Source organism: Exophiala viscosa (assembly GCF_022695815.1).
Source record: "Exophiala viscosa unplaced genomic scaffold EDD37scaffold_1, whole genome shotgun sequence".
Lineage (NCBI taxonomy): Eukaryota > Fungi > Ascomycota > Eurotiomycetes > Chaetothyriales > Herpotrichiellaceae > Exophiala > Exophiala viscosa.
This window is the reverse complement of record NW_026944353.1, coordinates 4,783,412-4,798,418: the sequence shown is the minus strand read 5'-3', so window position 1 is coordinate 4,798,418 and position 15,007 is coordinate 4,783,412. Positions and strand designations below refer to the sequence as shown.

Sequence of the window (15,007 nt, the reverse complement as noted above, 5' to 3'; positions counted from 1 at the left end):
AACCTGAGGACACTTTCAAACGAGATCCCAGGCGTCTTCTTCACTGACGAACTCCCAGTCTTCGTCTCCTCCATCATCGTCGTTGTCATCCTTCTTCTCAACGCCCTCTTCTCCGTTGTTTTCCTCCAGTGAAAAGTCAGCTATCAGGTCCTCCCAAGACCTCTGCGCTGAATCATTGATGATGAACTATACTTACTGACAATGGTTCCCGCCACTATTTTACTAGTCTAACGACGGCTTATTACTACCTCCGTTTAAGGGCGACGATAAGGTCGTCGATGAGTAGCTAAATCGCGCTGCAGTAAACGGGTAAACGATGTCGCTCTCACCTACGGATACGTGGTAGTTACATCGTTGGTTGATAGAGGGCAGTGTCATACATGAATTGTTGTTGTACAAGTTGTTAGGACCATAGCATACTTGGCACTCGTCTCAAATGTCGACACGAGTTTTTGGAGTTTGGCTTTCATCTCATAACTATCAAGACTATTTAATCAGGAAAGTGGCCCTGTCTCATCGAGAAAGCCCGTCGTAGTCAAAAGGGGCATTGCTGTCTTTGAGACCGTTATATACATTGTCAGAGGACGAGCTCTCATGTTCGAGAGACCATGAGTTCCCATTGGCATAGTCTGAGTCGCATGAACTCCTAGTCGCCGCAACCTATCCGGTGGGATCCGACGTTATGAGGTAGGTTTGTCCGCTATCTGACATACCACTCCTTCTGGAGATAGGCTCGCTAACCACCTTTCACCTTACTGCTGTTAGCTGTCATATCACTCTACAGCTGGTATGATTGGAAGCGTGACATAATTCACGAAGTTCGGGCCAAAATGGATGTTGTTCTTGCCAGCAAACTTGGCTTCAGACCTATTCGATCGTGTTAGGTTAGGCCTCACACAGGTAGACCCCAAGATTGCTGGACTTACCTGTCAGCAGAACTCGTGTGCTGGAATGTGCCGCACCCCTGTGTGTCACCAGAAGCCACTTCAAGGACAAGCTTTGCACCTGGCTCTAATACAACGTTTGTCGGCCAGATCTCCACATCTACCGGGTAGACTTCCCCAGGAAGCACAGGAAGAACGGAGGTAGAAAAGTAATCTCTGTACGGCAACCAAGGTCGATGCTTGTAATGTGTCGGGTCGGCCTTTCTGTTGCTGACCCTCAGCCAACCCTTGCAGAGAGGGACTCCATCTCCTGCCGTGCCTGTGTAGAAGACTTCCTTCCCGGCAGGTGAGATGTGCCTCAATGTCAAGAAGAGGTCGATATCGGTAGGAACACTCTTGCCGATGTACGGACTCGTCGACACGTTCAAGTGGGCCACGATATGCCCTGTTATCTCGGTCTCTTTCTCCACTGGGGGCGTCGTAAATTGTATCAATTGAGGCTCCTTCAGCGTACCGAGGGCTTTGTAAGTCAACTTGCTTGTGGAGGTATATGCTGGCAACTTCTCCATCAATTCACATTCATGTGTCAAATACCATGGTGTGTATTTCGTCCTGGCGATCGGCCATTCATTCTCCGTGCGTGTCGGAAAAGTCCCTTCTCCCTCCGGGTGGTTGTGTCCGACGTCTCCCTTTCGCAGGACCAGACCAACCTTGGGCACTTTCCCCTCAGTTGACCACCCAACCCTATCTTGGCCATGTAAGAAGGCATCGAGGAAGCTCCTTTGTAACTCAACCTGTTCGTGGTAATAGAAGGGTAGATCATGTCGCCCGACGCAAAATCTCAGATATTTGAACTTTGACCCAGCATGTGTAAAACCCTCCACATTTCCTCTGAGATGTAAGAGGATGCCGCCCCAGTTCCCGACACTCAAAACGGGTACCTTGATGTCGTCCATGTTGTACTCCTTGGAAGCATAATACGGGTCGTCTCGGTAATGGTTGTTTTGGTTGTCGAGGTTCTGGTCGTTTCGGTTCTTCTCCAGTTCTTCTGGCGACAGGTCACCGTCGATGGTATCAGGGCCCCACTTCCTCGCTTGACGACCACCGAGGCCATATTGATTGCTCAGAACTTGACGATTCCACCAGAATCGGATGAACTCATTGGAGAGAATTCCCCCATGACGGCACCGGTCGCGGTAATAGTCACTCATCCCTTCCCATGGAATGATTGCTGAAAGTCCCTTTGGCTGAAGCGCTGCCACTCTCCACTGGCTGCCAGCGTAGTAAGAGATACCGAGCAGCCCAACCTTGCCACTCGACCAAGGTTGGTCGGCAGCCCATTCCACGGAATCGAAAAATGCTTCGCTTGTGCCCTTCGACATGGTGTCGAGGATGCCGGGCGATTGACCCAGTCCTCGTTCATCCACACGAATAACAGCATATCCATGAGATGTCCAGTATTTGGGATCCGGTGTCTCCCATGCTGAATGCTGCGATTTGTGTTCTGGGTTCACCTCCGAATAGGATTGTGCATGGAAATCGGAGTAAGGGATGTCCTTTCCATAGGGGCCATACGTCACTAAGCACGGGTATCGCTTGCTCTCATCTTTCGGGCGGTAGACATTGCAACGTACAATACCCTCGGAGCTTTTCAACGGAATCGTCACGTTTTGCTCGTAAACGTATTCGAAAGACTTCTTGTCCACAGAGGAGATATCTGGATATTGAGCCACCATGTTGCAATAGATCACCGGGTATTCTTGGCTAGCAACAAGGTATGTAAGACGCGCACTACACGTGAATTTGAGCACTGAAGAAGTATTATTGTCAGTGTATCGGCCAATGAATCAATTCCAGATCGATGTGGTGGCGGACACGCGGCGAGGTGTAGTGGAGCCGAGATGTCCTCGGGATCACCATGCATGCTCGGTCACTCACTTACCTTGGAGGCCGGTCTGGTAGGACACTCAAAACCCCACGTACACGGATCTGAAGCCAGCCCGAAAGAAACGATAACCCTCGTGTTGAGTAAACAAGGCTGAGCGAATTGCATCACCGATACACTTTCATATCTGGAATCCAGTTCAAGAGACTCAATTCTCCCGGATTTTCATATCTCGTTTCCGTCTCTCCAGTAATACTGACTGCAACCATGGCACCCGAGGCTGAAACTCTCGATAATGGGCTCCCCAAAATTCATCGGTACCTCACGGATCACAACGAAGAAGGACTTGCGGTCTACTCTAATCACGTTGACGAGGTACTCCCATGGCAAGAGCTTGCCGACGGTGCTCGATTCTGTTTGGGATATGCGACCGAGGAATTCCCCGTCCAACTTTCCGGCAACAAGGATGTCAGCATTTACCAGAAGTATATGGAGAATAAACCAGGCATCACCATTCCAGGCGGCACTGTGCTCAGACTGGTCGACATGAGGCCTGGCGCTCTTTCACCGATGCATCGGACGGTCAGCTTGGATTATGGAGTGGTCTTGGAAGGAGAGGTTGCACTTGTGCTTGATTCGGGTGAGGTTCGATTGCTACGAAGAGGGGATACTGCCATCCAGCGAGGGACGAATCATGCATGGAGGAATGCCAGCAAGACAAACTGGGCTCGGATGCTTTATGTTCTACAAGAGGCTCAACCCCTCGAGGTTGGGGGAAAGAAGCTTGAAGAGGACTACGGTGGTATACCTGGAGTGCGCCCGTCAGGGTCGGGACATTAGAAGTAGACCTCATAAAATTAAAGATCAAGGAAGACATGTTCAACCAAAGCAGCACAGATGTTGGAGTTGTGTCACCCAACGTCAGCGGTAGCAGTTACATGATATTGAGATGTAGGAGACTATCAGACACTAGAGCACGATGTTATCTCTCGCCTCCGATGGGCGTGCGGAAGATATGATCGTTCAATTGGCCGCCTGTAGTACGCCATGCTGTCGAGACGTTCTGGGTGGCTTGGTCAGCAACGACGCAATCTACAAGGCAAGAATATAACTTACGGCTTGGACTTGAACTCCTCTGAGCATAGTATAAATGAACGCTTGCTCTACCACGTTGGTGCCACCTGGCCGCAGGTCTCTATCGAGCTCTCGATTGATGGGTCGATGAGGCGGTATGCGCCGATGATCGTTAGGCCACCATGCTGGGTTTTGTTGTGTCAGTGTCGTCGCACTCGGAGTTGTGTTCGGATCTGCTGGGCGTTGAGGGTTTTCAGGGTCTCCTGAATGATGGAGATCGTAATCTGTCAAGGCAAGCAATAGCGTCTGGGTCAACGGGTTGCTCGTTGTTGTGACAGACATTGTACCGCAAGTGAATCTGGGCTGGTAACCAGAAAATTAATGCAAATGAAGATGATGATGACGGTCTGCGACAAGAGCGTAGTCCTGTGACTGGCTTGCAGCGTTGGCTGAGGCTGATACCATTGCCGGTGGTGGGCATCCGATGTTGAAAGCCTAGATCGGCACAGGGGTTTCAATTGAGGCACTTCGCCCACTTCTCCCACTTCTCGCGCTAGTGCGAGCATGATCGGCCATCACAGTGCCCTTTTGACCCCAACAGTCCCGAGACTGTGGTAGTGGGTACATTTCTGGTAATGCCAATTGCTCTTTCAATATTCCAGGCTCTCACGACGTCGAAGGTACAGTGATAGTATGGCGGACAGCAACTTCGAAAGGATACGTTCTGCAGTCATTGACGGTCGAGCACAGGCCCCGCGATACATCCAGAGGCAGCTCCTTCGGCTTCATGATGCACTCAGAGAGAACCAGGCCGCGATTCGTCAAGCATTGCTACAGGATTGCGGCTGTTCTGGCTCGGACATTGACTCCGAATTATACTTGACCTCTAGAGCTATTCGGCAGGAATACGAAGCATTGGACGTGTCGGGTTTCCTCGAAGAAGAGTACAGCCTTGCTCGACGGAAGGACAACTTGTCCAGACGTGTCGCCACAGGTGCAGTCTATATCATCCCATGTCAGCATAGCCGGCTATATTCCACTCTCCAACCTGCAGCTGCAGCGATCGCGGCAGGGAACTGTGTCATTGTGGAGGTATGTGGAACTTTTTGTCAGCCAGGATTGCAATGCTAATGATGAAGTCCAGTTGAGTCTGACAGTCTCTCGACTCAATTCTCTTCTGCGAAAAGTGCTCCAGGGCGTAATGGACAAGGACACGTTCGTCGTCCTAGAGTCCAGACCGGACGACCCCGAATTTTTTGCGCAGAACTGTGTCATCATTGATGGGACCTTGAACGCAACTGAGCCGAACTCTCTGCAGACGGTCTCTGCGTCGGCGACAAGGGCCATTGCAGTTGTTGATCGCACTGCAAATGTTGCGGAAGCAGCAAAGGAGGTTGTAAGAGCGCGACTGAACTTCCAGGGGAAGTCTCCATACTCGCCTGACCTTGTCTTGGTCAACGAGTTTGTGCTGAAGGATTTCTGCACCGCTGCCGTCCAGTATGCAACAAGAGCATTGGTCGGGAATGTGGATCCAGACCTCTCTTCTGAGTCTTCCAGGAAGCCGAAGGTCCAACAGCCCAACAGCCAGCTTCAAAAGGAGATTCAGCAGTACGGTGCCACGACCCTTGTTTCTGGGTCCAGAGGTAGCGTCGTGCTCGTGCAAGACCGGTCAGTCATGCCATCTTTAGTAAACTGTTCGGTTCTGACTTCAAGCACAAGGAACTGTCTACTCTTGACGAAAAAGATCTCCGAACCGGCTCTACTGATACACGCAATCCGGAGTCTCGACGACGCAATAGACCTTGCCAATTCTCGGTATTTATTTGATACTCTCGGGAGGGTGTAGACACGTTCGATGACTGACATCGTGCAGGGGAGAAATCCACCTCGCTGCATACTTTTTTGCCGACCTCCCAACGACCAAGTATCTGAGCCAATTCGTCAAGTCCAGGATTTCGTTCGCAAACCATGCACCAACAGATCTGCTGGGTGAGTTGCCTGTCCCAAGGACGATCATTTTGTTTTTCTGGCTAACCGGTTTCTGCCTTAAAGTCGGTCCTGCTGCACCAGCAGGATTCGCAACTTCAGTACAACCGCGATATACCCAGGATATGTTTTCCCGTCCGTCCCCTGAGCAGGTGTCAGTGTCGCCTCAACATCATCTCTTGGTCAATTTTCTTGACAGTAACAATCGTGAAAGTCAGTCACAGACCGAACATGAACTGAGTCAGCCGTTCACCCCAATGAATGAACCTTCCAGCAATGCTATGGGTTTCTTTGAGCAGGGCTTTGTGACAGGTGGAGTTCTTGGACTTGCTTCTATATTGACCGCAGTAACCTTAGTTGTTCGATATGGAGCACCGGTGATCAGGAGGAAGTAGGGGGCCATACCACAGCCCTTGTATTCGTGTCAATGATCTGGGCGGTCGTGTGGAAGCTGATGGCATTTACGGGAAGATGGCATTATATGGGTAGCGGTGAGATGGAACTCATCAATCTACTTCGTTTCATGTTATGAACACTCAAAACCATTGATATAGGCCACGTGAATTCTTATACGAGGACAACCTTGCCTTCCTAGGGATCGACCCTCGTCATAGAATACGTATACAACCCTCAACTTGGGCGTGAATGTCATCCATAGCTTGACGACCAATCATGCAGTTACCCAAGTTCCAAATGTATATTGCGAGTTGCACATATTAGTCTGTGGTCCAGAGTCAGTTTCAACGGGGTCTTGACTTTATTGAAGGCATCAGGCTTACCAGTTCCCAGTCCTCTGCCCACATCTTGCCATAAGTACCTTCATCCTCAACGTCACCAGCCGCACCTGCCACGAACATTGCACTCATGAAATGATCGTCAGTGGCATGTGCGTCCCGATAAAGCGGATGCTTCATCAACCTGGTCATCCCCCGTCTCAACTTGGGTCCGCTGTTGCTAGTGATAACATCCTCCACAGCTTGTCGGAACTCCATTGCCCACGCTTCTGGAGGCGTCTCCTGCGCAAAATTGTCCCGATAGGTGAGCATGGGACCCCATTTGTTGCGATATAAGTTGTGGACGGCGCCACCGGATCCAATGAGCAGGTAGTTTTCCTGTCGGAATGGCCGTAGGGTGGCCCCGACCTTCACGTGGTAATGAGGATCGAAGCGTGCGTTCATGGAGATGATCGTGGTCGGCGGGCAACCTCCAGGAAACATCCTGATCAGGATGAGATAGGTGTCATGAATCCAGTTGAATGACGGATCCGCTTCCACTTTGAATCCTTCGGCTTCAAGCGCCTGGATACAGCGTTTTGCCGTGGGTAGATCGGGGTTGAGCTTGTAATCCGCGTACTTGGAAGGATGAACGTATGCGACGGGGCTCTTGTCGGGTTTGGGATTCGTTGCCACCCGGATTTTGTCGCCATTCGCGTCCCAGTGAGCCCCCTGTAAAAAAAAGCGTTCAGTTCACGTACAGCCTGGTGTCCCCAACTCGGCTGGCCTTACCATGATAATCACTCCTTTAATACCGTGAGCAAGAGCTTCATCGCCACACTTCTTCCAGTATGTCGCAGAGTCACACTCTATATGGATGATCAGAAATCAGTCTCCGTGAAAACAGGAACACACAAAAGACTTGTGCTTTCAAATGGCACAGTCTTTCGCCCGAAAGTACTGACCTTCGCCGAGCATCATGGTGGATCCATGTGAAAAGAAGTGAACCGGAGTCAGGCTCTCTGCAGGAGGGAATCTGTCAGCGCGGAATTGGAACTCATGTCGGCGAGCTGACACACTCTTAGAAGAAGACATCGGCGCATAAAGATGAAAATAACACAATAGCAGTTGCGATAGTAGTTCCACGCACGAGGATGTTGAATGTTGCTAAACTGTTTGCGTGTCACTTTTCCTACCGTGGCGGGGTCGTCATCTGCACGGTGAGACTTCGGTCCCCAGATGCCCTTTCTTCCAGGTGACCTGCAAGAGAAGAAGTCAGAGTCATCAAGGCAGATCCTTTCCTCCCGCACGTCGGCTAGGGAGTGGAGGTAGAAGGACGTGGGAGGGAATTCCCCGCAACCTCCTATGTCGGCTCATTCTGCCTCCACATCCCGAACCAGGGGGATCCTGTCAAGTCAAGAAGAAGGTGGCACCATCTGTCAGAGAGTACATCGGCGATCCAAGTCCGAAGTCCAGCAGGTGCACCACAGCCGATGCCTTGCCAGCAAGGCAGTCGGATGATACGTTAGAGGTGATGATCTTTTGCCCATCCATGAGCTGGCCCTGGATCGCTGGAGCGTTGTCTACTTGAATCTGAGAAACTACAGCGGTCAAACAGTGCCGCACTTTCGCAGAACAGACTTGTTGGATCACGTAGCCCATAGTATACCAGGAAGAAGAGCGAGGTTGCGAATAGAACCATCTTTTGCTCTACCGACGTCTCTTGCCCGCTGCCGCACTACCCAGAGCTCTCATAAGCTTGCTCAAATTACTGACCAAAGGTGGATACCCCCTTTCGTCGTCCCAATTTTTGCTTTGCAGAATACTCGTGATTGTAGACATGACCGCAGAAGGGTCACTCAGGGGAATATCCAGATTACTGTTGTTCAGCTGATTGTGGTCATCAGCACCAGAACGGCGTATGGAGGGAATACCCTTCCCCAAGACCAGGAATCTCTGCAGTGCAGGTGTATCCTCACCGTCCAATAGGACGACTGAGCTGGTTCTGCCTCCAAGACTGGCTGCTCTGTCGCTGGACACATCCGGTGTTGTCTTCGAGGCTCGATTGGTGAACGGGTCCGCGCCGCCACCGCCACCAAACGATGATACCTTGGATAAAACAGCGTATGCCCAAAGTACAAGGCTGGCATGGTACACTGCGACGGCTGGAGCGTCACGCAGTGCTCCAAGTGGGAATTGTCTGGCCATTCGTATCACCTGGCCGGCATGGTAAAGTGCCTGGCGAGATTCGGAGGACTCGGCCCAAGTACTCAACCTGAGCAACACTTTTCGAGCTGCTTCTTCGCCCTCTTTACCCAGCAAAGTTTGAATGTCTCCCAGAGAGACGTGTAAATGCATGGAACCGAGCTCCAGCAACAGGGTAGCCGATGGGTTCATGACGCTACCCCATTCCTCCGCAGTATTCAGCCGGAGGTGCTGGATCGCTTGCGTGATCTCTTGGTAAAGGGAGCTGGTTATCAGAGAGCCGCCACCACAGCCGCTACCCCGAGCGTTGCTGACCTTGTCATTATGTCTGAAGGTTGTTTTCATTTCCCGATACTGCCAGATCAACGACCAGATCGATGAAATGATGGCACTGAGGGTCATTTGCATGTCGATCAAGTTCTCGATTTTGAAAATGGGACCGGCGTCCTCAATGCACGTTCGTAGCGACGGGAGGCGATCTTGCATACCGCTCATCTGACTGAGGTATACGCCTCTCCAATCTTTCGCTGTTTTAGCGAACCACATATCTCGCGTAAAGGGCAATTCAAGTGAAAGTTCAGCGTAGGATATTATAGGCCTGTTGAGAAGAGACATCGAGGTCTCTGTGTCGCGTACGACCAGATGTAGGGCGAGTCTATAAAGTTGTGTCAGTGGTGTACCTCGAGATCAAATTCTGAGCGAGAATATACCTCTTCCATGATTCCGCTTGAACCCAGGAATGCCACTTCGCCTCTGTGGTCTTCTCATCATCGTGGGCTTCGGGGACGCAGTCCGGGTGCCGCTGCCACCGAAAATGACCGGCCCTCCGAATCATCTAGAGTTCAAAATGAGTCAGGACCTTGACAGACACTTCCTCGACGGGCACATAGTTATACTTACTGTTATCAATGGCAAAGCAAAGCTTTCAGCAATTTCGATCTTCCGTCGATTTCCCTAAATTCATACATTAGCTATGCCCCAGGCAGTCCAGTCAGAACGAGCGAGCGTTCTGGCGTAAGTGATCGGATGGAGGCGTTGGTGACTCGACAACGCGTTGCCATTCTTGTGACAGGAGATTACTTACACTCCATAGCCCAATGTTCAGATACAAGACATAGGCTTGTAGAAGCCTCAGTTCACGAGTTTGCCTGTTGTCACTTTCAAACTGGTCTTCGGTAAGTAAGTTGATTCCTTTGGGAGGCATGGGTTTGTCTCACTTTGACTGGCAACGCCATTCGTACCGACTCTTGCAGTGCGAAACCAAGTTTGCGAACTTCTGGGACACGCGAAACTGACGCACCAAAGCTGATCATGGACCCTAGGATTTCAGGACCTTCTTCGTTAATCTTCATTGTTGGTATATGAATACACGTCGTGTCCTGACGTAGGTGGTGCGCGACAAACGTGTTCAGCAAGTTGCTCAAGAACTTAGGCGACGGAAAGCACGAGACGACATGACAGTATGTATCTGGCTCGCAGGTGCTCAAGACCATGGCCAGGATGCGATCACGAGTGGCCAGTGTCAGTTGATCGGAGAGTGGAGCTGAGTCGCTGGTCTGCTGGGCTTCCAACGTGGCGTCGTCATAGGACAGGGACAGATTCGACTGTTCGGCTTGCCCGTGGTCGCCCAATGCTGGGGTCCAGAGCCACATGGACTCCCTGAAAGCTTTCTGTCCTAGTGTGATGCTCCCTGGAACAGCTCCCGGCGTCACATAGCCGCTCTTACACCCGGCGAACCGGTCTCCGTCTGGCCCCATACCGCCTGAATCTTGTTCTTGGTCGTTCGGAAAGAATCCTGGAAAAGGCTGTGTCGTAGGTATGTCCACGAAGGAATCGATGTTGAAGTCCAAAACATCCCGAGGAAAGGTTGGCAACACTTCTGATCCATAACTGTTTGACTGAGCATTGCCAGTGATAGGTGTCATTGAGTCTCTCAGGACGTCAAAGAACGAGAACTCATCGAAGCCCATGATTTGTTGGCTCTGGAAGAATGGTGAGCCCAGAGGCATAATGACTGAATCTTGTCGGCATCAATGTCAGTACAGGATCAACAGAGGCCAACGTTGTTTGTTTCTTACCATGGTCGAACGTCGTCGGGGTCGGCAAGTGAGTCGGCATCTGTATCTCAGTGTGTGTCGATGTCTTCCCAACATCGTATGTGTCATTCTGCGGTTGTCCTTCTGCGACTTCGACCAAAGTCTGTTGCGGGCTGATTTGCAAGGTCCAGTCAGCCGGAGCTTCGTGGTATTGCACATGCGACGTGCCGAATTCGACCAGCTGCAGATCTGACTGGACCAGCTGAGGCTGTATCTTCTCAATCTGAAGATAGGTCTGCTGCTGTTGAGTTGGAAACACCTGTGAAGATGACCTTCTATTCCGAGATGGTGCATACTCGCAGGTCAAACCTTTGTGCTTGCATCTGCCACAAGGTACAACCCCTTCGCACCTGAGCTTTACCTCTGCACAGGCTATGCAAGCTTTCGCCACACGAGAATGAGTAGCTTTTTGCGAGGTCGTCCTTGCACGTTTGTTGGAGGAGGAGAGGTCATTGTCGTGACCGAGGGCGTGGCGTTTCAGAAGATCTCTAACCTTACACTTAGTTTTTGTGCTGGTGCAGGCATAATTTCATTTCTAGGTACTGACACTCGGGCAAAAGCTTTGTCGCAAGTCTCACAGATGAAGGGCTTCTCATGAGTGTCTTGGAGTAGATTAGCGAGATGGGCCGCATTTTCAGACGAAGATTATGATGAGACGCACGGGAGCGGTAGTGTCTCGCCAAATGGTCGACGCGACTATAGCTTTGCTTGCAGACGTTGCAGGAAAATGGGTTCTCCGTCGAGCGGCTCGAACCACTGTGCCGCCCTGAGTCTTCAGCCTCTGACCTTGGTTCTGAAAGCCCATGCGCGATGAAGAGACTGTCGGCGTCGTTTTCGCTTGGAGGATTCATGGTGATTCTGCTCGAGTACGGTTTGTGGGGAGAAGTTTTTGGCTGGAGACGAGACGTAGTGGGGGAAGCCACGGGTGTCAACCTTTTATTACTGAAGTTATGGGGGTCCTGGGGATGGAAGATGGAGTCTGCTTTTGCGCGGAGTCAGCGGGGAAGCCGGACGTCCTCGCGGACCTAATTGACCCGCTGGCCAGGACAGTCACAGCCGGCATTGGTGAAATAGGTACGGTAGGTAAATTCAAAATTTGAGCTTGAGATACTGCGTCGGCTCATGCTTACGGCACTTCTGCATGTTGTTGGCTCGTGGTAACATCGCTAGCTACTGCACCGAACGGTTTTTCTCTACATCTCGGCCCCACCACTCCTTCGTGGTCAGCCAAATCCAAGGAGATTCAAGCCGAAGTCCACTCGTGCTGATTCGCGAGACCATTGACCCCGGATCCGTCGTCGATATCGAGGTAACCGCAGATTCTGCCATCTGGATCCAGCTTTTGGCGTATGGCCATGAGGCGAGACGCGTTCTCGTCTGCCCAGAACTTTGTCCGTCGCACTTGAAAGTCCGCATCTCCCAGGTAAGCACCTTCGCTGTGCCTTTCGACGCCTTTCATGACATTCTGGACCCAATTTTGACATCGACGATCGTCTGACTCGTGCTCCCAGATCGTGTACAATGCAAAATAGTGATCACTCTGCATGCTCAGGGCCATATCGGGCAGAGGCCGCCTGCTGCAGGGGTTCATTGAGTACCAGAGCGAGAATGCTTTGGGATGAGGTAGCGTACAGAAGGCTTCCTCCAGGACTGCCGCCACGTCTTCCTCGTTCTTGATGTATGCATTTTCGGCACAGTAACGGTGCCCCAGTGGATTCGCGGCTGCTTGATTGCGATACTCGTTCAAGAGGCTGGTTGGCTGGTTGACGAGTTCGACAAGTGCGCCAGGAGGCCGCGTCGAGTTGGCTGGCTTCAACGCTGTTCGTGCCTCGTCTTCATCGTTTTTGAAGGTCAGGAGCAATGGCATTATGCAAGGTTGATGCTGAATGCCGGATTCAGGAGGAGGATAAGCTGCCACGGCCACGATTTCGGTGTCGTCGTCACATGTAGGCGCGAGGGCAACCACCCAGTCCATGACTTCCTTGTAGCAGGAAATGGGATAGATGAAGGCAGATGAGAGCATGTTGCTGTACGATCGTCTCAGCCGAAGATAGAATTTGGTAACGACTCCAGGGAATCCAGGTCCAGCTCCGCGAGCGGCCCAGTAATAATCCGAGTTTTCCGTGCTGTTGCAGTGTAATTGCTCTCCTTGAGCATTTACAATGTCGATAGCGGTGACTTGCTCACAGGCCCAACCCCAATTCTTGCAGTTCCAGCCCATGCCACCCTGCAGGAGAAAACCTCCTACACCAACGTCCGGACAGTGGCCCCCAGCAAACAGAAGGCCTTTTTCGCCAAGGTAAGTGTTGAGCACTCTACCAGTTGTACTTGGAGAGACAATGGCCTCGGTTTCCGCTGCGTTCAATTCCAGGTGATGGTAGGCACCAAGATCAATCAAGACTGCATCCTCTCGAACACTCCAGGCTGCCCAGCTGTGGCCACCTGATCGGACGGACACCCGACATCCCAGGCGATTAGCAAGCTGAACAGCATCAACAATGTGCGATTCCTGGGTAGCTTCGACAATGGCCCGGGGGTAGCGCTTCGGTCGTCTGTGGTTGAAGACTCTTCCGACCCTCGCGCGTTCATACTCAGTATCATGCTCACCCGTCTCAGGCCGCCATGTAATTGGCAGGCTATCCTGCATGGACCCCATTTTGGATGATTTAAATTAGCACAGCACTCTTTGTGCAATCCAAATGAAAGTGCAAGCCGTAAATAAACCCCAGAAGTTCAAGTTCGCGGTAGCGGTCACATCCTCACACGGTCTCCTCCTAATACTGCTTCAGACGTTGCCCGTGACTCGCTGGAGTGAATTTGGCGATAATCCAGGCTCGGCCCCACGCCCTCGGCTCCACCCCCAATGTCCCTCACATCATGTTTGCAGCGCGGGCACCTCCCCACAACATGCCCCACGTACTAATGTCTCTCACCACTTTGCCTGACCTTTGCCCAATTCGTCCAATATGGAGTCATGAAATCCAGCACCAGTTGTTTGGGGAAGCGGCCATCGAGTTGGGTTGCAACCTGCATGTTCAATTTCGGACAAACAAAAGTCCCAAAGCACATCACAAATACCTAGGGTTAGAAAGACAGGTTGCCTTCGCGGGACATGAGCCATACTCAAGTTGACCGGCAAGCAATTGCCATTCAAGATGCCAAGCATCAGAGTGAATGTCACAAGTCGCTGGCAGGAAAAGTCGCTGTGATTAGTGGTTCCAGCTCAGGCATCGGCAAGGCTATCGCGGTTGAGCTCGCTTCGAGAGGCGCTTTGGTAGTGCTCAATTATCCCACAGTCTCACTGAAACCGGAAGCAGAGCAAGTATGTCGCGAGTTACAGGGCACTTCGATTGCCGTCTGCGCGGACATGGGCAGCACAAGTGGTCCTGGCGAATTGGTCCGGAGTGCCGTTGAAGCGTTTGGTAAGGTGGATATCGTGGTCAACAACGCGGCAGTCGCCATCAACAAGCCGTTCGAAGAACAGACGCTCAAAGATTGGGATACTCTCGTATCCATCAATGCGAGGGGCACGTTTTTACTCACTCAAGAAGCCCTGCCATTCCTGTCAAAACCTGGTGGCCGCATCATCAACATCTGCAGTGCCTCGTCTCGAGCTGCACCGCCCCTACAAACGATATATGCAGGAACCAAGGGCATGGTGGACAGTTTCACTCGGTGTTGGGCCAAAGAGTTGCCACCCAAGTACGGATGTACCGTCAATGCCGTCAGTCCGGGCCCAACCATGACGGAGGGTTTCCTCGCTGCGGGACCTGATGCCATGAAAGTCTTGCAACCAACGATTGATTCTATTCCTGTTGCCGCCAGGATGGCAGAGCCGTCGGAAATTGCTTATGCTGTCGGATTCTTGTGCGACGACCGTTCTCGTTGGATCAATGGAGTTCACCTGCATGCGAACGGAGGACTCTTCGTGGATTAAATTTCTGTCCCTGCTGCCGGACGTCACATCTCACGTATAAGGGCATCCAAGGTCTGCAAGATAATAAGCCTGGACTTTTCTTCTTTGAAGCTTCACATAGCGTTATGAGCGAAGTATGAGTTCACATGGAAACGTTGTATTATACAGCATGCGCATAAATGCATATCAAGACCACGTCCGGTAGCAGAACGAGATTGAAGATGAAGACCGGAGGAAGGCAGAGAAGA

General features: G+C 51.5%; 8 protein-coding genes across 8 annotated transcripts; 3 read left to right on the top strand and 5 right to left on the bottom strand.

Moving 5' to 3' along the window:
* Positions 1 to 558: 558 nt before the first annotated feature.
* On the bottom strand, positions 559 to 2,716 carry EDD37DRAFT_684996 (Alpha/Beta hydrolase protein). Its single transcript, XM_062819880.1, has 2 exons — positions 927 to 2,716; positions 559 to 867 (listed from the first exon to the last, which is right to left on the bottom strand). The coding sequence occupies exons 1-2, from the start codon at positions 2,618 to 2,620 to the stop codon at positions 774 to 776; spliced, it is 1,788 nt and encodes a 595-aa protein (XP_062676174.1). The 5' UTR covers positions 2,621 to 2,716; the 3' UTR covers positions 559 to 773.
* A 167-nt stretch (positions 2,717 to 2,883) lies between these two features.
* Positions 2,884 to 3,632, top strand: EDD37DRAFT_619121 (uncharacterized protein). The gene has a single exon (XM_062815848.1). It carries the CDS (start codon positions 3,037 to 3,039, stop codon positions 3,607 to 3,609), a length of 573 nt encoding a protein of 190 aa, XP_062676173.1. The 5' UTR covers positions 2,884 to 3,036; the 3' UTR covers positions 3,610 to 3,632.
* Positions 3,633 to 3,674: 42 nt separating this feature from the next.
* Positions 3,675 to 4,327, bottom strand: EDD37DRAFT_98434 (uncharacterized protein). The gene is made up of 2 exons (XM_062820414.1): positions 3,886 to 4,327; positions 3,675 to 3,832 (listed from the first exon to the last, which is right to left on the bottom strand). Exons 1-2 carry the CDS (start codon positions 4,183 to 4,185, stop codon positions 3,752 to 3,754), a joined length of 381 nt encoding a protein of 126 aa, XP_062676172.1. The 5' UTR covers positions 4,186 to 4,327; the 3' UTR covers positions 3,675 to 3,751.
* A 24-nt stretch (positions 4,328 to 4,351) lies between these two features.
* EDD37DRAFT_662119 (Aldehyde/histidinol dehydrogenase) lies at positions 4,352 to 6,224 on the top strand (the record flags this gene model as incomplete). Its single annotated transcript, XM_062819149.1, has 5 exons — positions 4,352 to 4,935; positions 4,988 to 5,511; positions 5,563 to 5,658; positions 5,717 to 5,832; positions 5,896 to 6,224. The coding sequence occupies exons 1-5, from the start codon at positions 4,537 to 4,539 to the stop codon at positions 6,222 to 6,224; spliced, it is 1,464 nt and encodes a 487-aa protein (XP_062676171.1). The 5' UTR covers positions 4,352 to 4,536.
* Positions 6,225 to 6,289: 65 nt separating this feature from the next.
* Positions 6,290 to 7,798, bottom strand: EDD37DRAFT_619116 (Extradiol ring-cleavage dioxygenase, class III enzyme, subunit B). The gene is made up of 5 exons (XM_062815847.1): positions 7,622 to 7,798; positions 7,508 to 7,564; positions 7,335 to 7,411; positions 6,609 to 7,274; positions 6,290 to 6,550 (listed from the first exon to the last, which is right to left on the bottom strand). Exons 1-5 carry the CDS (start codon positions 7,635 to 7,637, stop codon positions 6,500 to 6,502), a joined length of 867 nt encoding a protein of 288 aa, XP_062676170.1. The 5' UTR covers positions 7,638 to 7,798; the 3' UTR covers positions 6,290 to 6,499.
* Positions 7,799 to 8,249: 451 nt separating this feature from the next.
* On the bottom strand, positions 8,250 to 11,721 carry EDD37DRAFT_690813 (uncharacterized protein; the record flags this gene model as incomplete). Its single annotated transcript, XM_062820007.1, has 8 exons — positions 11,505 to 11,721; positions 11,391 to 11,445; positions 10,826 to 11,331; positions 9,965 to 10,767; positions 9,832 to 9,912; positions 9,648 to 9,701; positions 9,458 to 9,582; positions 8,250 to 9,402 (listed from the first exon to the last, which is right to left on the bottom strand). Exons 1-8 carry the CDS (start codon positions 11,692 to 11,694, stop codon positions 8,253 to 8,255), a joined length of 2,964 nt encoding a protein of 987 aa, XP_062676169.1. The 5' UTR covers positions 11,695 to 11,721.
* A 232-nt stretch (positions 11,722 to 11,953) lies between these two features.
* On the bottom strand, positions 11,954 to 13,727 carry EDD37DRAFT_672432 (FAD binding domain protein). The gene has a single exon (XM_062819443.1). The coding sequence runs from the start codon at positions 13,497 to 13,499 to the stop codon at positions 12,087 to 12,089; it is 1,413 nt and encodes a 470-aa protein (XP_062676168.1). The 5' UTR covers positions 13,500 to 13,727; the 3' UTR covers positions 11,954 to 12,086.
* On the top strand, positions 13,703 to 14,984 carry EDD37DRAFT_619111 (uncharacterized protein). The gene has a single exon (XM_062815846.1). It carries the CDS (start codon positions 13,956 to 13,958, stop codon positions 14,778 to 14,780), a length of 825 nt encoding a protein of 274 aa, XP_062676167.1. The 5' UTR covers positions 13,703 to 13,955; the 3' UTR covers positions 14,781 to 14,984.
* The last annotated feature ends 23 nt before the right edge of the window (positions 14,985 to 15,007 follow it).

Excerpts from the sequence above, each read along its gene's own strand:
- EDD37DRAFT_684996 (XM_062819880.1), bottom strand. The coding sequence starts at position 2,620 with ATGGTGGCTCAATATCCAGATATCTCCTCTGTGGACAAGAAGTCTTTC. Across the intron at positions 868-926 it reads CACACGAGTTCTGCTGACAG|GTCTGAAGCCAAGTTTGCTG; the intron begins GTAAGTCCAGCA and ends ACGATCGAATAG.
- EDD37DRAFT_619121 (XM_062815848.1), top strand. The coding sequence starts at position 3,037 with ATGGCACCCGAGGCTGAAACTCTCGATAATGGGCTCCCCAAAATTCAT.
- EDD37DRAFT_98434 (XM_062820414.1), bottom strand. The coding sequence starts at position 4,185 with ATGTCTGTCACAACAACGAGCAACCCGTTGACCCAGACGCTATTGCTT. Across the intron at positions 3,833-3,885 it reads GAGGAGTTCAAGTCCAAGCC|AACGTCTCGACAGCATGGCG; the intron begins GTAAGTTATATT and ends CAAGCCACCCAG.
- EDD37DRAFT_619116 (XM_062815847.1), bottom strand. Across the intron at positions 7,275-7,334 it reads TTAAAGGAGTGATTATCATG|GGGGCTCACTGGGACGCGAA; the intron begins GTAAGGCCAGCC and ends TTTTTTTTACAG. Across the intron at positions 6,551-6,608 it reads GGGCAGAGGACTGGGAACTG|ACTAATATGTGCAACTCGCA; the intron begins GTAAGCCTGATG and ends TCTGGACCACAG.
- EDD37DRAFT_672432 (XM_062819443.1), bottom strand. The coding sequence starts at position 13,499 with ATGGGGTCCATGCAGGATAGCCTGCCAATTACATGGCGGCCTGAGACG.
- EDD37DRAFT_619111 (XM_062815846.1), top strand. The coding sequence starts at position 13,956 with ATGAGCCATACTCAAGTTGACCGGCAAGCAATTGCCATTCAAGATGCC.